Consider the following 25,678-nt stretch of genomic DNA (forward strand, 5'->3'; position numbering starts at 1 on the left):
CAGATAGTCCTTGAAGTTTAATCTAAACTGTAAAAGAGTGTTCTATTTTTTAATGCTTAATCTTGTGGGTTAGGAATAGAGCTTTCTGTTATATTATGAATCTAACTTTTCCCTGCCTTTAGTAAAATACAACACTTAGTCATAGCAAAGTGCTAATGTTTCACTTCCTGCAAATTCTACTTGCAGGGTATTTAAGTACAGCACCGTATAAATTTATTAACTCTGGACAACATTTAGGTGTAATATGGAGCCTAGCGCTTTTCAACGTCCCATTCTTTAAAGGCAGCGTTAAGTCATACTGTCCAGTTTCACTAAGAAAGATGTTTGTAAAAAGTGTTTTATTCCATTTGTGACACCTTGAATATGTCACATCTGGGCATGTTAAGAACGAAACTGTTGCAGAAACATATGTACAAGGACTAGCATTCTGTTTTGGTCAGGTCCCTGAAGGCTATACTGTGATGCTCAGAGCCAGATTTTCAGTAACTCTTTGCATGGAACATGCCAGGCTCCTTGCAGCTTGACTTGTAGGGTAGAAATCCAAGAGCTCACTGTCTCATTTTTCCAAGATGCTCTCCATTATTGTTATTTCAGTACAAATGTTGCTGCCACTTACTGATTGTGGTAAGCTACAGTTGTGTTTTGCAGATGGAAGGCCAAAGCAGGTTGCCATGTTGACAGTGAGGCGTGTTTCTTTTGTAACTGACTCTCAGACACACACACATGTGGACATGGTTTGAAAAGCACACTGCTATCTAGGAGTTTGCTTAACTTGATTAAGTACCCATCTAATCAACTTTGACAATGTTTTTGTAGCAGGTGTGTGAAAAACGTTGTTAATAGCTGTCTTTCACTCTCTGAAAATATAAGTAACGTTTGCAGTTAATATTTAAGTATAAACAGTAGCAGACTGTAAGTAACCAGTGTGTAGTTTTGGTGTACAAGAATCTTTAGCTCTTATTTACACAGTGCAAACTGTTGTATGTTACAAGACAGCCAGCTTTGTAATATATTATGAAGAATATCCATTACTTTGGTTTTGTCTTTGAGACTGAGCCAAATCTCAAGATGCTGCTTTTTAATTCAGCACTTGCCCAAGTAAAAGCCCCATAGCTTCAGGGGAAGATTTGCCTCAGTCAAAGTTGATAAGGCCCCTTGGAGTTGTCTTAAAGTAGAAAGCTCTTTTGTGTGTATACTTGACTCTGAATGTAAATTTGCGTGTCTGGCAGTCTAAAACGATAAATCAATTCCATGTGCTTTGCTAGAGATGGAATTTTTTTACTTACTTGTACTGCTAGTCCATTTTCTTTGTATGGGTAAAGGATGATCTATATAAATTAGATTTTTGGAGTCTCTATTATGTCATAAGAAGGACCTTGATAAAAGAAAAGGGCACAGGTTCCACCTGTGAAAAGGCAATAATAGAGTGGATTAAGTTCTTTAAGTTCAACATGGGGTTACAGTTGGCTGACAAAATTACAGCACTGGATGGATTCCAAGCTACCGAAGATACAGCTGGCCACAGAGAAGCAGCTGAGAGCATCCATTCACTTGTGCTGCTTTCTGCAAGCTCTCTATATGTGGGACAAGTACTAAGCTTTACATACTAGACAATTTTTGGCACTTTAAAAAATATTGGCAACAGATAGTGAAACAAGTCACTATAGTATTATAATTAATTTTAGTCCATTAATTATTTAATCTTACTCTGAGCCTGACCTGGTACACCTTTGTTTGTTTATCCTCTTAAATTATGAAAGAGATTTGTATAGCAAGAACAATCCAAGTCCTGGTTGTTTTGGCATATGCTGAAGTCTTTTTTTATAGCGATTATCCAGTGTGCTCTCCTCTCAATCTGAAGTAACGCCCAGTGGATCAAAGACTGTATTTCATGAGCGTAGTCTCGAGAGAGAGTTTAAAGCATGGGAGACATTGAACACAGATTGTACTTTCTTTCTAAGACTTTTTTTCAGGCAAGCATACTGCTCAAAAAAATTGATACTAAGGAGCAGGATGTAGCCCAAGTTAATAAATATATTTTACTGCTCTCTGTCAGGTTGAATACATGTCTCCTTAGAAACCAAAGCCAGTATCACTGCAAAAGTTCACAGGCAGCTGTAAGATGTAAACCAAAGTGAACAAGTTACTTCCTTTTTATTATTTTTTGGTCTTTTCCAGTTGTGTACCTCCTGTGTTAGTTTGGATAAGATATTTTGTAGCATTTGTGTTCAGTTTGTTGTTTTCACATTCTGTGGGTGAATGGTGAATCAACAGAGGGGATGCTTTTATAGATTATTCAGAAGAAACAGTCATTTGGAGTTTGGGAGTAAAGCAGTCCTGGTACTCTTTCTATTTATTTACTTTTGTTTGTAAGCAATAATTGTGCTACTTTGGTGCTGTTATGCAACAGAGATTTATTGAACCTTTTAAAGCCACTTATTATTTTTTGTAATTAGAACTAACTTGTGCAGCTGTCACTAAGCTGCTCGTCGGATAATATATTTATTATGTTAGAAATGAGAGTAGGCACGTGAGTAAGACTTAGAAAGGAATATGTTCTGCTCAGGGTAGGGTTTTATGTTTAGATGGGTGATCAGCACGTGTGGGTTAGACCAAGATGATTGCAGTACCAAGTGCCTGACTAGTTATGTGCTGCCTTTAATCCTGTAGTATTGTGTTTCATTGTCTCCCAGTACACTACTGCCACAACTGAAATAAAAACCCTCCACATTCAATGAACACTTTAATCTGTCATCATAATCACGAAAGTCTTGTCAATCATGGCTTAAAAGTTGAGCATGCGGATCAAGTCTGTAGTAAGAGGAGACACCTGGACTCCACAATGTAAGTGGAGATAATCTAGGATATTAAATATCTATTTCATTTGTGTTGTACAGTTTTAACTGAATATGCTGTTGATGTTGTTCTTCCACATCTTTAAAAATGTAGCAAGGCTATTCAGTGACTTTGCAGGAGAAAATTTTTAGAATAAGATGGAACTGATGTGACAAATTATGCGATATCTTACTTGTTTGTGTCAATAATTTAGATTTTACACTTGCTCTTAAGGTGAGAAGAAAATCCAGAAAATGTAGAAAATTTGAGTAGCTTGTAGCTTAAGGTAGATCACTTCAGATTTACAAGAGGCATTACAACTGAAAGAAACTGTAGTCACTTAACTGTGTATTCGGTTCCGCTACAGCTTGTAAATAGATAAATTTGGTAAGCTGTTTGCTTTTACAGGTTCATTGCAAATGCAGGTTAAAAAATTTCTTACTCTCCAGTCATATAGCAGCTACCTCAATATCTGTCCATTGTATATAAAATGATAGATTTTATACCCTCTCAATAAAGTCTAAGGCAGTATTGTTATTTTTTTCAGATTAAAAAGTTGGGTTAAATCTACTTTAAAAAGTGGTATTCTTTTCAAGAAATGACTAGTTCTGTAGGTGCTATAACAGAACAGTGTAAAAATTGAAATTGCAGTGTCATACTTTATCTTCAGAATGTTTTGTGTTGTTTAAAGTGATAGATCTATTCGAAAGCACTTTAAGTAAGATTTTCAAAAGCAATTGTATTCATCTACATACTTGTTGAAAATTGTAACAAAACTCTCAACATTCAGAGTAATCTGAATCATTGATCCTAAAGTACTTTTACTTTCACTACTGCCAGTGAAAATAACGTGACCAACTGCAATAAGAATTGTGAGTAGCTGACCTATTGTTATTAGCATTGCTTCTCCCTTGCCATTGTGAGACTCGGTTTTCAGTGAATTTCATTTTTGCCAAAAATTAGCCACAGTCTGTTGGTGTTTCTTTTTTAAACGGGACCAGCTGTTTAAGAATGAAAGTTAAAGAAAATATATTCTAGCTCTTCCTGTTCTTTGTTAATAAAATCTGACATAGCTGTACTTTGGAGAGAAAGATTGAGATTTAACCTCAGCTCATATTTTTATCAGGTTTGTGTGACCTTCTGCTATTGTCATGTGGGGGGGAAAGATGTAAGCCATGGAAAAATCATTATTTTCATATGCTTAACACAGCCCATGTTTGTACTGAGATGACCTATCCCAACTGCTGCAAAGCAAAACTGACAGTCTGTGTTACATCTTCCAGGAGTACTGATGGGGTGTCTAATCAACAAGTGGGTGCTTGAGCAGGACTTTTCTCCAGCTGTTGCACCTACTTGCTGTTGTACTGGGGCTGGCAGCTGAGAGCCAAATGGCCAGCAAGCAGAAAGGATGCATTTTAAAAAACAAAACAGAAGAAAAATAGTCAGATTGATGACATGCAAAGGGAAAAGAACATGAGGAACTTGGCAGGAAGTTATAGCAGAAGGAATAAATTGTTGTAGGACTTGGGAGGACAAAGGCCATTTGGATTCTAACATGCTGTGTGGGGTTCAGCTCTGGTGTGGCACATACATCTAAGCCTGTGTTCAACCCATTGTGACATGGGAGAGGTGTCTTTTTTTCCTCAGGAGAGTTGGACTCATTTAGTTGCTTGAAGAAGCTTACTGATTATGGGTTTCTTCAGGTCAGAGTGAACCCCCAGTGAAAGTAATGACCAAAATCTCCCATGTACATGCAAGACCGTGTGCTTAAGTGAAAAACTGCTTAGATCAAGTGCAATTTGACACAAGTAACGTGAAATCCACAGCCAGGATGTATGTCTGCATTGTGCTTACTGCATGGCAGGGTACCTGCCATTTACTGGGGTGGGAGAGGGCATTGACTGACATGGAGAAATCCCTATTTCTCAATAGCACAACCTGAAATTCTGCAGTCCTGCTCTGTCCTGACTATAGCCTGCATTATCATGTAGATATTAGAGAAAAGTTGACTCATGACAGACTCTCTACTTGAGAGTTTGTGTGTCCAGAGCACTGCATTTGACAAAGATGTTCTTTCCACTGTTATGGCATTGCTGGTTGCAGAACTTTGACACTGAAGTATAACTTGACTTTCTAAAGGTGAATGCAAGATTAGGTTTTAAGGACTTTTAATTCTGAAACTCTCTCTTTTATACAACTGCAGTTGTACTGTGTAGTTACTTAACCATCCATTATGGCTGCATGTCCTCAAAAACTGTCTAAATCTGTTCCTAAAGGTCCTTCAAATTCTATTGAAGCTGAAGAAGAATTTAGTTCTGATACCTTATTTCTTATTTTATCTATGTTAGTATCTGAAAAAGTTAAATCAAGCTTAAGTAGTTTTTCTCAATATGTCATGCTTTTTGCATCACAGGGGCAACTATTGATATGACATGATAATAATACAATGGAATGGCAAGTTGAAATGATGAGAAGACTTTCATGCCTTGCTAGTATTGAATAGCTATCCCTACATACTTCAGCTGTCCCTCAGCAATATTTGTCAGCCAGGTGATAGCAGCTATTTCTGTGTTTGCAAAGATGACCATGTGCGCTTGGAGTCTTATATGTTCATTAAAATAGTTTAGTGGCCTCACGACTAAAATTTAGCCTGTAAGAACCAGCCCAGGCTACTGGGATCTATATCAGGCTGCTTCAGCAAGATAAATCAAAATTCTAGCTTGTATCTGGACATAAAAGATGTGATCTGAGGTGGATAATTTTTCTGGTTGTCTTATAAATGTGAATCTTCATCTCTGAAAGTATTTTACATATTATCAGTTACGCATGTTCTGCCACAGCACTTTAATGATGCAGTAAGCAGTGAAAAATGTAAAGTTCAAGAACCTACTTGTTTGCATTGTCTTCCTAAAATGAGGTCATGTAAGCAGCAGAATTTTCTTTCCCAGTCCTCCTCTTACTGAACAAAAAGGAGAGAAAATATCAATATGATTAAACTTTGGGACTGTAATGTGTCACAAGACTCCTGCGATTCAGTAAAGATTTGTGATATGTGTATGAATAGATTAGTGAAGGCACTCCTAAAACTAGTGCTGCGTCAAAGGACATGGACAAAGCATTAGCATACATAAGGATAAAGAAGACTGTAAAATATGCTCTAGGTCTGTTAGATAAACTAGTGGTGCCATTTTTGCTAGAACACTGGTCACTCATATAGAACAGGAAAACAACAACAGAGAAACAAACATAGCGGAAAAAATTCAAACTGGTGAGAGGAGAATTTGTAGAGAGAACAACTTACTCTCACACCTATTACCTGTGTTAATAAGGGCTTATGTGGTATCCGTAGAAAGTAGATAAGCCACTTTACCTTGTGGCATTAAGAGAAGATACATGTACCTGATGTTTTCTGTAGTGTTTAAGGAACCCAGTCTTCACGTTGGGCTGGTAGCTGGCAGCCAGCAGAGCAACCAAGAGAGGGAATATCACTTAAGCACTCAAGCATCTGGCTCCAGGGAGCAGCACCAGCAGCATTTGCAAAGCTCTCAGGCAGCTTCAGCCCAACGAACTAGCTGTGGGCTGGGCAGGGAAAACCTGACTTCAAACACTCCCAGTGCCTTGGATCTGAGTAGAATCAAACAGATGAAGTACATTCATATCAGAAAACTCTGTCTGTGAGGAGGGCAGGTGGAGGGAGAGAGAAGTGGAAGTTGTGCAGTGTTTAGGGAACGCTTAAAACCCAAGGGTGCTGTGAACCCCCTACTGCAGATGTTACAGAAGCAAAGTATCTTTTTGGAGTTCTAGGTTAGAAGGAAGACAAGAAAGGGTGTCTGGTGGTTACCAGTAGCCAAGAACTGAATTTCATGGACGTTTTGCTTGTCAAGGCTTATCTTCCACTTTTTAATTGAAGACACTAATTCTTGCTTAAGAAATTTCTGCCTTTGATTTCTTTTTATGCCAGTGTAATGCTAGAAGGATGAAGCAGAGTGAAATTTGCAGATGTGAGCTGTCTTTAGAGACATCATGAAAATAAGTTTTGAGTACATAGAATGAATGAAATGAGGACCTGCTCTTGGGAAAGTGCTTGAGAACCCAAATGCTTCTTGCCAGGCTCTACAGGAAAGCTTGTGTCAGGCTGTTCCTCGCCAGCTGCTGACTCGTGGTATGGAGCAGCTCTACCAGACAGGCATTAGTGCTCCTCCTGTAGGAGTCATGTTGGAGTGAGACCTCAGGAGTGTGGAAAAAACATGAGTTGTTCCAGCCTTATCATGCTAGAAGACTCACTACAGAATCAGAGAAAGCTTAGGAAAAGGTAATAATTATTATGATTTATGATATGGAGACAGTTCAGATGGAGAAACTGAAAAGAGTATGTTCACCTTACAAAGGAGACAAACGAGAATATCTTGAAAATGCGTGTGCTATTTAGCACAACGGTATCAAGAAGCTGGGTGAGGAATGCAAGTTTCTCAGTCTCATGACAATGTAGAAGGAGACATCTGTGATTTTATGAGACAGTAAGCTTACCATGGAAAACATAAACAAATACTTCTTGAAGTACGTTTTCATGGTGAGGCTTGTTGTCACATATGGTTTCTTACACCAATGATTTTACAAGGTTAAGTGAAAAAAAAGGAGTAGGCCTTGATATAGTTATAGAATTAATTCAGAATTATAATACTAATAATGGAAGAATTTTTGGAAGGGATGTTTATCTTGCATGTTTCAAGTGTGTTTAACTATCAGAGAAGAAAAAAGAGAGAATAAATGTGTGCATGTGCAGCTCTGGCTATCTTAAAAATGATGATCATAGGATTCTTTGAGCTCCCTCAATAATGTCTGGTACTAATAAAAAGAAGCTAGGCTAGATGCCTCTAATCTGGTTGCATGTAATATGGACAGAAGTGGTACAAATAATCTGACTTATGGAGGTCAGATTTATTTGCTGTGGATCAAATAGACTGATTTTGGCATTTTCTCAGCCAAGTTGCGTAATACTCTCTGACATGTATCCAAGCCCTGCAATGCAATGATGTTTCATGGTGAGCCAAAAAGCTGATGTACTGCGCGTGAAACAACAAATATTCTTTATCCAGTTGAGGATCAAAATGAGGTAGATAATTTTATGAAGTGGGAAACTCAGGCAGGCTGTCCCAGACAGACTGAAGTACAAAGCAGCAGACTGACATGCCAGGTGGGATGATTATGCAGAGTGGGAGGAGAGTCCAAGTGTTATGTGAGCTAAAAGAGGTGGGGAAAGAAGGAGGAGCAAAAGGACTGATGAAGTAGGCTGGAATAGATCCATGGAGTGTTTGTAAGAATGTGCTCAGCTTCAGAAATAGAAATTTTCCCATTCTTCCCTATGTGGGACGTAATTGATGGCAGTGCTATGGGAAAGGACTGTGGATGTGTCTGTTGAATCTCACTTTGCCCAGATGCCCATTGATTGAGAGCTCATCCCCTTGCGATGGTTCAGTGCTGTTTGCTGAAGTCAGTGACCATTTCAGCAAGGGGAGGCTAGCAGGATGGGGGCCACCATGCTGCTCATGGCATGCCAATGTCACAGGAGGAGGTGTTGGGCTTAGTAGCTGCTGCTCTGCTGCCTACATGCATTGCTGGCCTGCACTGTCCCTCAGGGCTGTGAAACACAGGGATGTCAGTTGTTGGTGGAAGCAGTTCTCTGTGAGCAGCGAGGAGCTGGTTCTGTTTGGTGTGGTGTGCAAGTCCTTTCTGAGTTTATTGGACAGGGAGAACTGTGGAACGGGATTTAATGATGGCAGCTGGGTTGTACTATGGAATTAAAGAGTGTTGAATCTATTGACAAATATGGGTGACGGAGCTTTCAATGAAACCAACAGTACTTATTTTGCCAGCGTTACAGTTGAATCAACAAGGATAGTTTGGGTGGCTTGGTTGGTTTAGTTCAGTTGAGTTCTAGATATATTAATCACATGATTTCAGCAAAGTTGGCAGTTTTATTCTTAATGATACTGAAGTAATTCTGCTATCTTTAGCAAAGTTGCTCAGGATTTACTCTGAAAATGTAGTTGTGCCAATTAATTTTTCTGACTTGACAGGCAAAATCCTGTGTTGCTATATACTACGTGTGAAATGGCTGTCCTTTGAAATGGCCAGGAAAATATTATTCTTTTCACATACACATGTAATGTTCATTACTTTTAACTAGCTAAGTATGTGTATCAAGCTACAAGTGAGCAAGATCCTGAGCATCAATAAAACAGGAAACTGGATTCTGAACTCTTCTGTTATCCTTAGATTAGTGCACCAGTTTGGTGTAGGAGCCCTTCTTTACAGAGACGATGGTACCGATTAGATTTTGGTATAACCTGAGACGGGTAAATCCTTTTCTTTTGACTTTATAATGCCATGGTACTTCTTTCCAAAATGAGGAAAAACTTGACTTTCTACATCAGCTCATGACCAAATTGCAAAGCACCTTGATGTGCCTGACAGGTGCTGACAGGGGGACCCTAGGTCTCATCTACCAAATGTGTTTGTTGTTGTTGTGTTTTTTGTTTGTTTTTGTTTGTTTGTTTTTTCCCAGTCTGCTGCTTCAAAAAGTAGAATTCTCTGCTGTAAATATATCAATAAATGAAAGAACACAAGTGTTGCCAGTGTAACAATGTGCTCGTTCCACCCTTAATTCTGAAGATGAATACGTACTGTTTTTGAAAGACCCGGCTGTTATGGTGTGACTTCCTCTACCAGTTTGGGCCACTGAATTACTGAATCTGTCTCCTTCACAGTTTAGGATTAGACTTCAGAAGATTAAGAGAAAGTTACGGAGCCAAAGCTTGACATAGGCAAACTGCATATCGTCTATTCCTGTTTTCAAACGTCTTAGCTGATGTGAAATAGTGTAACTTGATTCACACCAATTAAAACCAGAGCCCAGTTTTTCTAACGCCTCATAAATATGCATTATTATAATATAAATAACTACTTCTATAGCTAAAAATGTATCTTGGAGAAGAAAGACGCTATTCTTGGTTTAGGCTTTTGAGAGGTCAATCCGTTTTCCCTTTGGGCAAGGACACACTGTTCATGCTTTGGAATGTTCTTTTTTAGAAAGTAGATGGAGAGCTGAAGAAAATCCTGCTTTTGTTGTCTAATGTGTGAACAGTGGTACACGATCTTTATATTTTTGTGTCTTTAATAAATCAGTGATGTCATAGTTTAACTTATGATCCAACCCCAAGCACTGGAAAAATGCAATAATAAACAGTTTTAAAAGAGTGTGGTTTTCATCTGTTGTATCTGATTTTAAAAATATACATGGATCTAAAATTAAGAATTGTGGTGTTCTTAAGTACTAGATTGAGACAGATTTTCATGTCTGTTAAAGCTTAAATGCATGGTTGAGTCTTTCTGTAGGTGTGTAGCTGATTTATGTGACCTTTTTTGGTATATGGCAAGGCATATAGTGGAGTACATACAATTGTAATCTGATTTCTTCTAGTGAAAACCGCCACCCACATAGCAGTAGAAAAAATCAGTAGATCTGCCATAGATCTCTGGTACTGCTGTACACATAGAGGACAAATTATTAAATTATTGAAAAGGAATAAAGCACATTGAGGCAGCCTCTCCAGGACCACAGCAATGATCTGACCGTACTCTATCTGTACTAATAAATTCTGATCTGGTTCACTATAATCTGGGATTTCTGACTGCAAAGATTAGAATACCCATTACTAGGAGGTGAATGTCACCAAAGTTGTGCTTAATATTTTTGAAAATGTCTTGGAAAACCTGTTAATTTCATTCTTGTTCCTACATGGTTTCTACAGTCATACTTCGTACGTAGTTACTTCAGCAGATACTTATACTGAAGATTGAGAAGAATGTTGAATTTTAATTGGAAGACTTTCAGGGGAGGGGGAAGGAATTATTTGTTACAGCCCTATTATTGACTTCTTACTTTTTGTTGCTGATATTTCAGTTAAAATATCAAGGGTCAAAGTCCAAAGCTCTTATGTGGCTGAACTCAGTTGTGGGTGGGGTGGGTGTAGTTGTTTTTTGTTTGTCTGGTTTGGAGATTTCTTTTGTTTGTTTGTGAGCTCCTTATGAGCATGTAAGAAAGGCAAAACTATTTGAGCAGCTGACATCTAGTGCTTGAGAAGATAAATTCAGAGAAGTATGGAGAAATAATTAACTCTTACCTTTTGGAAATATGCACGCCACACCTTCTCCCCCTACCCCCCTTTAGTTTTCAAAATTCCCTTTATAGGTATGGAATGGCATTGCCATTAATATTTTGTGACACTGGAATGAAAAAAAAAATCCTTTCTAAACTTTCTGCTCATAAAAATTAGATTCATAGATATTTTTTGAAGAATATAATAATTTCAAATATTTTTAAGCTAAACTAAGCTAAAACTGAAAACCAGCCTATCTTCTGGCATTTTACTCTTACTCCTTAGCTAAAGGTAAATCTAGTGAGCTTTGGAAAACAAGGTATTGGAAAAGTTGGCTGCTATAAACCAACTTTTGCTTCTCGCTCAGAATCATTAATCTTTATTAACCCAGCTCACTGCACTGAGCTTCAAACTTTTGTTTTTCTTTCTAAGTTTTATATTTTTAGTATAAAAATATGTTCAAAACAACCTACTTTTTAAATACTCTGGATTAAATTCAATTCAGCGTGGACATTTCTGATACGATTCTAGAGAGATTTTTTAGCCCCAGTATAACTTTATTCGCTGCTCCTTCTGCTGCAGTGAGTCTCCACCAAATCATCCAATTAGTTCAAACTTATAAAACTATAGACAGATGGAAAATTAATATTTATAGCAAAATGCCCAGCATTCTGATGGCTGGAAACTCTTGGAACAACAGATGATGTTAGCATTTATGATTTAGAGAAAGAAGCCTGTTCTGGAAAACATGAAAGCTCATGTAGTTTTTGAGTTAGTCATCTAGTGATGACCTTAAATGTCAGCATTAACGTTGTTGTGAACTGGAACCATCTGTGGTTCAATGTTTAAGATGAATTGCTTTGTATTGGTAATAATTAAATAGAAATTATTTCCTCAAATATTCCCCAAAATCCAGTAGAAGTTTGCAAGATCCACCTCTCATCTCACAGTTTGCCGATGCCAACATGTTCACAGAGATCTGACTAATGCAGAAACCAAAAGACATTGTAATGATGGGGAGAAGTGATTCACACCACTCAGTGGCCCTTAAATACTTTTGGCCTGACAAACCAGAGGTCAGGGCAGTGGTTTGATTTCATTAATGCTGGTGTAAGTCCAGGGTAATTCTCCTAACTTCAGTGCTACAGTTACTTTGGAAATATGATATTAACAAGCATTTTTCTGGTGACTGATACTTAGATCTGAATCTAGTAATTCCAAGCTTAGAAGGGATCAGTGCGTGATGTCAGAGGAAAGAACTGAACAGGAGCCCCTCTTTGCCATCACTGTACACAGCTGCTCAACTGGCAATTTAGTGCTCTGTGAAAGTTTGGTTTGCTGCACAAAATTCATTCCTTCCTATAATTAACATAAGTTACCTTCAGAGTTTTCTGTCAGTGGCTTTAATGCCTTTTACTGGTTTGTAGCTGAAGTTTTTTAATTTCAAAGTTCTGTTGTTTCTGCACAGGAAACTTGGTTGTAGACATTTTTATGTGTGCATGTGCATGCCTATAGCACAGTTAACATTTTAAAAAATAACATTCTGCAAAACAGGATGAGAATATTTTCTTGTTAAATGCTGAAAGGCAGGTCAATACTTGGTGAAGAGCCTTATAAGTTTCTCCTGCGCACCCATACTTGTGTTGAGCCCAGACTGATGCACAGCTGTCTTGTGAGCCTGGGGATAGCCCGGGCAATCTCCACTGAGGGCTCCTGCAGAGGTGTGAGCACGCACAGGGACTCTAATAAATTTCAGTGTTAGTTGAAAGAAAAAAAGTATACATGTACAGAAACTTATTATGTGTTGTAACATGCTGTTACCTGTGTAAGAAGTTTAATAGTTATCTCTTGCAGAAGCTGGAGTTTTTTAGGAGGAAGTTGCAAGGTTCTCCATGCTGGAGTGACACTTCTGTTATTTTTTAGTGTACAATAACAAAACAACAACAAGACAATTCTTGTCTTGTTAAGTATGCTGTTGATAAGGAATATCCTATGCTGTTCTTGCTTTGTATAGTATTGTTGTGTTGCATTATGCCACTACTGTAATGATTAGAACAAGAAATAAGGATTTTAGTGAGCTTTATAATGCTGTGGTAGGAATTAAGATCTCTACTTTCAAGGCAGGAGCTTATTCTCTTTTCTTTTTCTTTTAATCAACATTCTTTTATTTCTCCACCAAACAAATGCTATTTTACATCTATATCACAATACCACTGATGTTTCATTTCAGCATCCTAGTCTTTTAAGCCAGATTTCCACAAATAGTGGAAAGTAAGTACAAAGTAAGATTTGGCATTTGTATGCATTTAAAAGCTATGGGATGATAGTCTGGATGATTTGAAAGTCTTGTAGCTGTTTAAAGAAGCAGACAGTTGCTTAACTATTTGCACAAAAGCGCGTGTGCACCTAATACGTGTTATAATGAGATACAGCCGCAGCAGAGGTACTTGTGCTCCTGCACGCGTTGCTGCTTTTGGAAATTCCACCCGTGCACTTGCCCCTCTTCAGCAGCCTTGAGAATCCCACCTGTGGTTCTCTCTTCAGAGCAGCAGCATTTCAGTACTCTGTGTCACCACCACAGCTGCTGCCTCTCTTATGAGCTGTACAACAAAAAGTGCAAGTGTAGTATCCCTGCATTTTCAGGAACAATATTTCAAGGTCACCAAGAAAGGAGGAACAATGTCCTACCAATGGCTGCAGTTTAGAAAGGATGTTGAAGGTTGGAGTGTAGAAATGATGGACAAAAATGGTTTTATTATTTTCTTTAGAGGTGGCAGAGACACTCACTGTAGTATGCAAATATTTGTGGAGAAAGCAAAAGCATACAGGGACTAGGCTGTTTTGTTATGGCTAACAGACTGGAAGCAAAGAACTTTAGTGCCTAACAACACATATATCGTTGTTGATGTCTGGGGGGTGGCAAGACACCTGATTGTTTCTTCATCTCTTGGATATTTTCAGATGAATGCTACGTTTGCTCTTATAAATAAATTCTAATCTTTGGGCTTAATATAGGAATAGCTGAATGAAATTTAATGCCCCATGATAAGTTTGGTTTCAGAAGATTGAAGGAATAGTGTAGTAATTCTGAGGAATATAAAGTCTCTTTTTGAGGGAAGGAAAGGAGCAATTTCATCTCTAGGGTTCATGGTAGAAAGTGCAGGAATTGATGGGTTTCAGTGCAGCAAGTTGAACATAAAGAAAAATGTTCCACTTGGCAGAGCAATGAAATATTGGTGAAAAAATGCCTGTGGAAGTTGCAGTAATAATTTAGATGTGGTTAACTTTTTTCCTTGAGAAAGAAGGATGAACTGGGTGACCTTTAAAGTTCTCCCAGCCTTTTTTCAGAGCACCTACAGTGGGTGATGAAGCTGTCAATTTTATCTTCAGCTTCCAAAAATCTTATTCTGATGATCTTTTACCCCTGCTCAGCGAAAGTGCCTGGACTTCATGTAGGGCATCTGTTTAATACCCTTCAATCCAAACACAATTATATCCTACATCTAATTTCAAGAAAATATTTACAAACCTACATCTTCTTTTTAGGTCCTCCAGGGAAAAGAGGTAAGCGGGGCAGAAGAGGAGAGACTGGTAAGTTTTTAATTTCATAAGATTCATAGTTATTTGCCGTCTGTGCTTTTTTGGGGATGTGTACCCAGCATGCCTTCATTTTTAGCATTGTTGCTTGTGTGCTCTGGAAGAAAGTGCTGAAAGTTCTCTGGTAAAAATGTGTGACCCTTGGCATATACCTGGTGGCCTTCCAGATGGTTTTCTAGTCGTGGATGTCATGAATTTATAGGCACACTTCATAATGCTTGACGTGGTACTGTTGGTAACACATTAGTAATTGTCAAACCACTTTGGTGTCTTCCTCACACTTGCACAAGTTAGAATAACTCCACGTAAGTCAGTAGTTGGAGCACTGTAAGTCAGTGTTGCATCATGCTCCCTTGGTTTCAGGTGAACAATTTTATAAGGACTTAGAGAAGGAAATAAAATTCCTTATGATAAGGAGGTTAATACTCAGGGAAAAGATGTGATAAGTACACTACTCTATATTAGATAAATTGTTGTTTACTGGAAATGAGTAGTAGTTAAGTTCTTATGCAAATAAGAAAAAGATTTGTTGGTTTGTTGCCCTGTATTTGGGAAGTTGCTGTTGAGAATCCTGCTGTTGGTGTGTTGACTGAAATTTCATTTGGACCAATGTAGTGAGATGCTGAGCACCTCTTCCTGCTGACATTCACAGGAACTGGATCTGTTGATTACCTTGTGGGATTCAGTCTTTCAGAAAGGTGCACTTTCTGGAGGCAACACAGGAGAAAACAAGCATTTCAAATCTCCTTGGCTGTCTTGTCTAATCTGCCAGTTAGGAAAATTTTCCGATCAGCTTGATCTCTGCAAATCTTATGTAGCTTTTCTTATCTCTGTAAGTGACCATTTCTGTGGATCTTAAAAAATATTTCTGTGTTTTTCTGCATCACAAAATTGAAGCCAGTCCCTCCCAAAAGTTAATATAAATCACCCTGGTGTTTCCAGCCAACGTTAGATTAGTATTTACTTCAGAGAAAAATGCTATGGTACAGAAGGAAATTCTGTTGTTGAAGATTGTCTTAGAAATGATCCTGACAATTACTTTGCAGGCGGCTTGTCAATTCATTTTACATCTCGAATAAACACATATTAAACTATTAATAAAGGAAATTAATCCCACTCATTTAAAAACAGACCTAGACCTTAAAATACTCTTTAAGAATGTTCACCAGGATAAAGAAATTACCTTAGTTACTGGATAATAAAATTGCATTGTTAAAACCAAAAGTCTGTCAATATTAAAAGCAATCTCAAAGTGCAGCTGCTGCCATTTTATATTCCTTTTGCACTTCACTTTATTCAGAAATTAGAGAGAGGCATAAAAGCTTAATGAAATGCCATTGACTTGGGGGCTGCAGCTGCTCAACTTAATAAGACTGAAATAGTAGATTTGATTTGTGACCCTTTGATAATGTTTCCAAGAGCTGCTGCACAAAGGTCTTTGAGTCTAAATAATTGAAAAAATGTGCAAATATCACTTCACGAAGTGTGACATTTTAATAGGTAGCATTTTATACGTGTGCCTTGAAAAAGGAAGGTGATGAAAAGAAAGTTCAGCACTGTCAGGTGGCCACTGAAACCTCCCCTCGTAGGCAAAGCTGGAAGGCTGGAAGATGCCGGTGTGCGTGTATCTTGATGAGATGCCCAGGTTAAATGCCAAGGGTACTTTGTGCAGCTTTGCAGCCAAGCTGTGAACGAATGCCAACTGTGCGGCTGATACTGGTGGTGTGGTTACATATGCTTTACGTGGAGTCTGACAAAATAAATTGTAGTCCTTGGCTGGTAGTTTTGGACTGGCATGAAACTGCATGGAAATGGATGGAGAAGCAACTTGCTTAAGATTGCATGACTGTAATTGAAGAATTGGTAAAGGTAAGCGCATGCATTTAGAAGTTAGCCATACTAGTTGCAAAGCACAACCAAAGCGAAAAAGCACTTGAATGGGAAAATGTGTACAGTATTTCTCACAATCCTAAGGCCTTGTGCTTGGCTTCTTACATGTGTGTCTTTCTTTAATAACTTCATAAGCTTACATATTCTTTTTTTCTCTTTTTTCTTTTTTTTACCCTCTTTCCTTCTCCCCTGCCCCACAGGACCTCCTGTAAGTACAGTGATACATTGTTGGTTCTTCCAGAATCAGGGAGCAATCTGTTAGATCCTGTTAAGTTATCACTGTGATAAAATGATCATATATCACCAAGAGGGAATTCTGATATTTATACTTATACAGTGTGAACACTCACTAATCATCTTGGAGCTGGATAATTTAATCAGAAAAAGGTGTCTAAACCAGTAAAGCTTTATATTCAGAACTCCAGATAGCAGTTTGGATCACAATTCCATGTAAGTATGTTGTGTTCATTTTCCCTATGACTTGAAAACAAATATTTTACTGCAGTATAAAAATGTGTGAGCATGCTATCCTAAGTCCAGACTCAGTCACTCTGTCTTTTGCTGGGTAATAACTTCCCCTGCATTTGTCACAGACTATTGGGGTACAGGCTGCTTGTTCTTTGACATTATACAGGCTGTCCAGCTCCTTGCAGTGTAATTGTTACTGAAGACAGTAAATGCTTGTCTAAAACGAATATTAAATAATAACGTTTAGTTTATTAACGTTGTTGAATCTTTTCCTTATCCTGTTTGTAAGAGAACAGTTTCTCCATTCTGTTTATTTTTTTTTTCGTTGTTTTGATTTTTGCTTCATTTTTGTTTAATTGTTTTTTGTTTGATTTGTTGCATATTCCCAGGGTAGGTCAAAAGTCTGACTTGAAGACAAGGAAAAAATATGTATATCTCAAACATCTGTATTTTTCATGCCATCCATGTGCACCATGTGGTGTAAAAGTGTGACCATTAAAACAGTATTTCTTTTATAGTATTTGCAGACTTCTATTTTTTTTTTTCTGTGATAGATATAGTATTTCCACAATATTTTCAGGACCAGATTATCTGTCTATTGTATGCTACATGCATATTTGAAAATAATGAATTAATATGTTGAATTTCTGCTGTGGCCTTATGATTTCACTGTTAACTGTATGTACTGACCAGTGATACTACTTACCCTTGGAATATTTTAACAGTGTGCTCAGCAGTTTATGGTGGCTAATTCATTTAATAAGCCATCACAAAAAGACAGACTTAATGCATAATGGTGCTGTTTATCTGGAAGAAATACTGGCTTCCCCAGTTTCTTTTGCAGTTCTTCCCATGAAACACAAAGATCAACCATAAATTATTATAGAAGCAATTTTCCTGTAACAAGACAAGGTGACAAGAGTTTACTGTGTGCATCACTCTGGATGTGTTTTACTTCAGCTCCCTACTGTGTATATACACATCCATTTTTAAAAATTAGCAATATTATCACAAACCTGAAATAGCTCCTGGCACCAAATAATTTCCAAAAGTGCCTGACTTAAAATTCCAAGTTTCATACTCAAAACTTGTGAGACTTCACTTTTCTGACAGGCAGTAAGTCTTTAAGATGCGACCAGGCATTTAAAAAATTAATTTCTGTTCCTAATTCACTTTTTTATTTTCATAGACACTTACAGGCTGGCTAGGGGCAACTGTTGTGAACTCAGTTATTGTTTTCACCTGAGACTGTGGTAATAATTTTCATTTAAAATAGCAAATATTTGTATATCACACATAGCACTGCATGGAATTAGGTGTATGTTGTAGTTTCAAAGGCTACTGCAGTGCTATGTTAATTTTCCTTGTACATGGCTACTGAATGTAATGTGATAACAGTCAAAGCCGGAGCTTTCAATTTTTTTTTTAATGATCTATTATAGCGTTCTCAAATTTATTCTTTGGCACCTATGTTCTAGTGGTAGCTTATGTGTCTAATACTTTACTGCCTAGGCATTGACCTTTTTTTTTCTCTTAACCGCATATTACCCTTCAGTTTACATTGGATAATGCTCTTCATAACAAAAGGAATTTAAATGAAAATCCAAAGTGGCCAGTAGCATTTTAATGAGAATATTTATTTAAGTTAAAACATGTAAATACCATTGCCAAAGCCTCATTTCTTCATTGTGTGGTACCTATTTCATATTTGTTGGTTTGTCATATCATCACATATCAAACATTAATCAATATGCAAACTATAATTTGCCAGTAATGTACTCTGCATGTTTGTTATGTCATATGTCATGACTGTGTTGTTAATGTGTGTCATACCATTTCATCTCATTCAACCAGGGTCTACCAGGGCGAAATGGCTATCCGGTAACTCATTGTATATTTATGATAGCTTATATTACTCTAAAATCATGTTGCTGTATTTTGATTTTGCTTTATTACTGTCAAAAATACTTTTTTTTGTTGTTTCTCAGATGCCTACAAAATGTAGGACTTCTTTTTTAAAGCCAACAACAACAAAACTTTGAGAAGTTTTATAAAGAACCTGAGTGTTTCCAATGCATAAATGTAATGCAGTTATTGTTTGACATTGTCCATAGTTTGTGTTGAGCCTCTGCATTCTTGCATACAAAATTATTTTTTTAACTCTAATTTAAGAAAATTCTTTAGCAGGACACTGTATCTCAGTTTTCCATGTTAGAAAGCTGTACAGTTGCCATATGGAACCTCTAAGTCCTTTCTTCTAGCTGTGTCCTGTTTATCTTGACTTAATGCATTTTGAGCAACATAAAATGCTGTTACAGAGGTTCTAGCCATTGGCTGCATTGTCTACCATGGAGTAATTTTCTGATAATATATGTTATTCATTTTTTCTGTCAGTTTCATTCATATCTTTAGGACTTATTGCTTGAAAAAAATAATATATGAAATAATGCATCTTTCCAAAATATATATATATGTTTTCCAAGTAGTCAGACAAGCTGACTGCGGTGTCCCATTCAAGGAAAGAAGTGTATGCCTGCTGTCACATGTGTATTAGAAACCAAGTGACAAAACACGTTAGTGGATACATTTCAGAGAAAACACATATGCACAACATAGTGACTGTTAAAATATGCTATTGATCTTACTTTAAGCACTTGATAGGATAGCATGGAGGCTCCTCCATGCTGATTTGCTTATGTATTTCAGATAAAAGATGCCTCATTTTTCAGTGAATTTAAAAAATATTTATGTTAGTAGATATAAATTGCATACCTTAAACTCCTGCAGGTGGAGGACAATTTCGTAGAATCATAGACCTGTTTGTCTTGTAAAGGACCTTTATAGATCATCTAGTCAAACCCCCTGCCATAGAAAGTGACATCTTTCAGCAGTGTAGGTTGCTCAAAGCCCCATCCAGCGTTACCTTGAACACTTCCAGTGATGGGGCATCCACATCTTCTCTGGGCAACATGTTCCAGTGTCTCACCACCCTCATAATGAAGAATTTCTTCCTTATGTCCAATCTAAACCTGTCCTCTTTTTTTTTAAAAAAAACTTTGCCTTGGTAAAACAAAACAAAACAACAAACAAAAAACAAACAACAACTAACAAACAAAACCACCACTCTATATAGATATATTTTTCATCTTTCTTATAAACCCTCTTTATATATTGAAAGGCTGCAGTAAGATATCCCCAGAGCCTTCTCTTCTCCAGGTTGAGCAACCCCAACTCTCTCAGCCTTTCCACACAGCAGAGCTGTTCCAGCCCTCTGATCATCTTGGTGGCCTCCTCTGGCCATTCTCCAACAGGTCCATGTCTTTCCTGTGCTGAGGTCTCCAGAGCTGGATGCAGGACTCCAGGTGGGGTCTCACCAGAGCAGAATCACCTCCCTCAACCTTCTGGCCATGCAGTTGCAGACTTTACTGAGAACTATTACCACTGAAACATCATCCAATGCCTATCTTTACTCTTACAAGTAGTTGAAAGTCAGCTGGTGAGGAATGGATCATCAGTATCAGAAAACCTGCTTGGATATACTGAAACCATTATCAGGTTTCAGCGTACACGTTGCCATTTCACTTATATTGCTTAATCTATGTAGATGAGAGCACAAGTGTGTGGGGTAGAAGACGGAGTTAAAATCTTGCTAAAAAACCTTTTTTGGTTATCATCTAGCTCTGAGGTTTATATATGAAGATCCAGATCTAAAAGAAAAAAGTTCCACAGTGACAACAAACTAGCACTTAAGCTCTTAGGTCACAAATTCTGTGGAAATTAAACATCTTTGGTGTTTGTCATTCTAGTTAATGACCTTAACACACAAGGTAAAATTCATGTTGTACAAAACACAAAAGCCTAATAGATTTAACTTCTTGATCTAATGTGTAAGTTGAGAAAATAAGTGAATGTATTAGTGATGGACTTACACGTTTCATAGGTTCCATGGGGAGACTTTGAAAATAAAATGTTCTTCAGAGCCTGAAGGCTCAGGCCGCTGTTCTGATCCAGCTGTTTTCTTTAAGAGATTTGTTGTGGGATCCAAAGACAACAAAGGTCCTTGGAAAGCATGTTATCAAAATTGCTGGGTCTAACAGTGGCATTGTTATGGGCAAACTGTGGTCTGAATGCATTTCTGTGCATGTTACAGACACCCGTGCATGCACAGGCGAATGTTGTGCCTTCAGTAGTGGTTAGCACTGGTTGAACAGCTCTTCCTGCTGGAAAATCACTGGGAATAGAATTTGGCTTTGGTTCTAGAAAGTTGTCATTTGGCTTGGCTGTCTGTTTGGACCTTTCAGTTACATCCATATCCTCCTGCTTTGAATGGGTAACAGCAAGTGCAATGCGCTTTAAAAGTGCTTATACAGCCCTGTAGAGCTCTATGAAAAGGCTATTAGTGTTTCAAGCTATTTCTCTAGAGTTCTATTTAACTCCTGTACAAGCCTTCTTGCTTTAATCTTTGTTTGAGTTTATAGGACACTCTGTGACAATAGTGAGATATATCTTCCACATATAACCTAAAAAAGATCTCCGTTCAATAGGCTTAAAACATAATATTACAATCGCACAAAAGCTAGTGGCTAAGTTTTCATTGTCTGCGTTCATTCTAATTTTGAAAGTATCTTAACAAATAATAATAACAGTAAAAAGAATTACAGTGAGAAAGGTAAGTTCCCAGGAAGATGTAGTATCAAAACTCAAGAAAATAAGCTGAATTTACTGCTAATGAGTAACACAGTTATTAATGGTTTTATAAGGCCATGATTAATTGGTTATTATGTAAGGCACAATGAATATTATAAGAAGTGTACACTAGTACGGCTCCATTTTTTCCTCATTAAAACCTTTGTATAACAAACAGTGACCAAGTTCAGAGTTGTAACTCTTTCAACTTTAGTTTAAAATTGAAATAGGCTATCACATATTTTTAAGTAAAAGAGAACAAAAGAGTGCACAAATGAGTGCACAGAGAATGAGAACATGAGCATTTGTTGCGGGGGCTTTGTATGACAATGTCACTTCAGAAATTATACTAGAACTTGGAAAAAATGAAACTCAACAAAAACCACAACCAATGAAAAACCCCAGTAGCTTATGAATACAGTGAAGAGGACAAATACACAAACCCTGTATTGCTCTGCAGGGGAAAAAGAATCTTATAAGATGGTTGAATGGGTAGAAGCTACTTCTTAATTTTTCCTTCAAAAAATTGAGGCAGATTAAGAAAATGTTTTCCTATTCCTTTTCCCAAGTTGGGTACGGATCGAGCTCAACATCAAAGTATGTCATCCTGGAAGTTGTTGGTAATAAAGCTGCATTATCTTCAGAGTAAAGTGTTAGAAAATGAATATGTCCGTATAGAACTGCTTCATAAAGAGAGGATCAGGGAAATTTCTCCTACATATTTCCATGATGACAGTCTGCAGAGCAACTGGTGCATTTACAAGACTTCTAGGAGCTGAGGAGGGTTATGGCTTTTCCAGGTGATGATGCATCTTGTGTTAAATCCCATTTCTCCTAATATCCTTGTTTCATCTTCAAGGAATGTAAACAGATTCCTCTCTTGCAGAAAAGGACATGTCTAAACTGGAGATTGTTCTCCTGTAACTGTAGAATAACATCACCTGGTTGAGCCTGAAATGTAGATCTTTGAAGTTTCACCTGTTATTTAATTTAAAATTTTCCTAGCTTTTGAAAGACTTACCTCTGAATGATGAAGATAACAAACTGGCTAAGCTTAGGACTACAGATAGAATATTTCAATTATTCTTTAGACTTATAATTCTTTCTAGCTTAGAGAACATCTTTATCATCACACTTTTGATTTTTGCACCTCTAAAAACATATTCTCTCAGACATGCTGTTATCCAGACAGGTGAAGAATTTCAGGTTGCTATTGGAAGGCTCTGATTCCCCTTCACCCGCCTTTCTGTTCCCAAGTTACCAAAGGAAAGGAAAATTTCAGTAGAACAGAGAAGGGCTGTGAAGAGTTTGAGTTTGAAGAACTAGGCCTGGTGTAGAAGAACATGAAAACTACTGTTGTGAGAAATTGGAAAAAGACATTATTGTCCTGCTGTGTTGCTTTGTCTTTGGCGGTGCCTCATATTTCATTGTTTCCGCTGGGTCTCCAGTCAGGGATTGGGGCTACGTAGGCAAACACATACCAAGTGTCGCACAAACCCTGCTCTCTTAATTCCTCCATCCTGCCTTTCATATCATGAGACTCAGGTGTAATTATATACAGTAAATTTCCTGTGCAGTTTGGAAGAGCACTTTTGTATCGTGAAAAGCACTGAGATTTCATTCTTTCTATTCCAAGCAGCCACCAGGCTGAGGACTCCTTTGTATTTGCTTGCCTTAAGCAACTATGAAATCTTGCTCTTCTTCCCACGTTCGTTTTTAAGAAACATAAAGTAGTTGAAAAACCAAACAGAAATAATGATGTGGGTACTAGGGGCAAGTACTCAGTATCAGCAATAACTTTTAAAAAGGTATTGTATATTCTCACATACATTATTTATGTGTTAACTGTTTAAAAATGAGAAAAGCCAATGCCATTGTGCATCAGCAGTAGGCAATTTACCTGCAGGAGAAGGTTACCCTGGGGATTTTCTTCCTCTTGCCTCTGCCTCCAATTCCATGCGCATTACCAGAGCGCACAAGTTTTAGAGAATGTTTCTCAGCTGTGCATGAGGTATTAGGACTAATATCTTACAGGAGCTGCCGATGACTGGAGGTACGAGTTGTGGGTATGACATTTCAGGTATTTGGATATGACCAAGGTTTGGAATTGGGAGAGTTTTCATAGGAGATTCCAGGCCATCTACAGAGTTAGGGGAATACTGGTCTGATTTTGAAGGTGTTTTATATGTCCTGTAAAACTAAGTGACGTAAATCAATTTCTAGCACAAAAAATGTAATACGATTGATGCATAAAGTTTTCTCATTAGAGTGTCCTGTGGGATGTCTGCTTTCCCAGTTTATTTATTCTCTGTTAGTGTTGCTAAAAATAATAATAAAAGAGCATCTTGGCAAGACTTATTTTCTCCCACCTGACAGATCTGATCTGCAAGTCTGCCAAAAAAGGGGGTAGGTGTTGGTTGTTTGTGTCAATTCAGATGTATCTAATAGTGTTTATTCCAGTTTTGTTTATTTTTTTCCTGTAAGTAAAACATATCATATGTAGAATTAATTCCATCCAAATTCCAGTTTTTCAACCTCAGATATTATAGAAGCTCAGCTGTAAAATGATCATAACTGGAGTGATCAAAAGAAAATAAATGTGCAAAAATTGTGGATTTTTCATCTGTGATGAAGCACAATCTGTGACAGTATTAATCATTTTTTGCAATAGCTGTGGTATTTCCAGTAGCTAGACAAGTCTCCTCTTTTTCACAGTTGTAGTAAAATACAAATGTCTAAGCAAGTGACTATGTTGGTTCCTGACCTTATCTTCAGGATTTGACTTGGGTGAACCCGCAGAAGTTTCCTACTCTACGGCATTTATTATTCTCAACAGATGTCTTTGTAGACCACCTTTTATTCTTGGCATTTGGCCAAAGTAACATCTTAAACATATGCCAGCAAAACTTTTGCAATAAATTTCAGATTGGGTAGGGAAGCCTTGGTAACTGTTTTAGGATTAAAAAAAACAAAAACAAAAACAAAAAAACCCCACAGAAAATATCTGGAAACTCAAAAAGCTTCTTTGTACTGTGATTTCTGCATGTGTTTTCTCAGTTCTGTGTACTTTATGATTATTTTTAGTCCTGACAGAGGTGATTGGCTTGGGACACCTGAGGTTTGCAGTTGATCTATCTGCCTCAAACATCTTGCTTTTTCTCAGGGAGCAAAGAGAATCCTCTGCATTCTTTTAAGAGATACAGTAGGTCAGCTGTGCATTTCAGTGGATTACTGGGTTTGCAGATTCTTTATTTGTAATCATGTGTTCCTTGCACATTATTCCAAAAAGTTGCTAGTCAATGTCAATGCTTTAGATTCAGCAGAAAACAAGTGACTACTCAGGATGACTATAAATTAAGTCCTTAAACCTTTTTTCACATAAACACTTCCAATTCATATATTCATCGCAACAAATCAAAACTCCAAACAGTCTTACCGTGGTTCACCAAAGCTCTGCATACAAGCTCTTTGTTAGCGACTCTTCCAAGGACATATTTCAGCTCACATGGAGTATAACACGGATCTGTCACAGCCAGTTCCTAGACCTCTTGGTGTGCTGCACACAAGTGCTGCAGTCCTACCACAGAAGCTGGACTTCTCTATGACAGTCAGGCCAGCAACTACGTGAATAAGAGTTGGAGAGACATGGCATTCAGTTCCACTCTCACACATCAAATTAGATTGGCTTTCTACAGCTGTAGGTGAAGGATGCTTTCAGGCTTTTCCATGGATACCTGTCAAGTCCAGCACTCAGTGGTATCTGTAGCTACTAGAATTGCTTGCTAGAAGTGGTCCATACCAACATGACTTTTTTCAAGACATACCAGTGTTATGTGATGTGAGTCTCGAACGAAGGTCAATGAGACGTGAGTCACTTGCTTAAATATTAATTTTGCCTTGGTATCAAACCATAGATACGGTCTTAGTTGCAATTTTTAACTGCAGTATCAAAAATTGCATTCTGGCATGTAATATTCAGATAGGTAAGAGATGAAGTCCACTCTTTAAAAAATGAGTTAGACCTTTCTGCTTGCAGTTGTTGG

At 37.6% G+C, this 25,678-nt stretch overlaps 1 protein-coding gene across 3 annotated transcripts in view; it reads left to right on the forward strand.

Annotated features, from left to right (window-relative positions):
* The window catches only part of COL25A1 (collagen type XXV alpha 1 chain), a 308,144-nt gene that overhangs the window by 142,253 nt on the left and 140,213 nt on the right, over window positions 1-25,678 (forward strand). Inside the window, exons 3-4 of one of the 3 annotated variants that reach the window (XM_065062345.1) lie at window positions 14,541-14,585; window positions 16,682-16,689. In XM_065062345.1, coding sequence (XP_064918417.1) covers window positions 14,541-14,585; window positions 16,682-16,689 — 53 coding nt within the window. Of the gene's footprint in view, window positions 1-14,540; window positions 14,586-16,681; window positions 16,690-16,774; window positions 18,831-25,678 lie in introns of those variants that run through there. The other 2 variants (XM_065062338.1, XM_065062336.1) reach the window with 2 other exon arrangements.

The sequence above is a fragment of the Columba livia genome, chromosome 4, assembly GCF_036013475.1.
Source record: "Columba livia isolate bColLiv1 breed racing homer chromosome 4, bColLiv1.pat.W.v2, whole genome shotgun sequence".
Taxonomy (NCBI): domain Eukaryota; kingdom Metazoa; phylum Chordata; class Aves; order Columbiformes; family Columbidae; genus Columba; species Columba livia.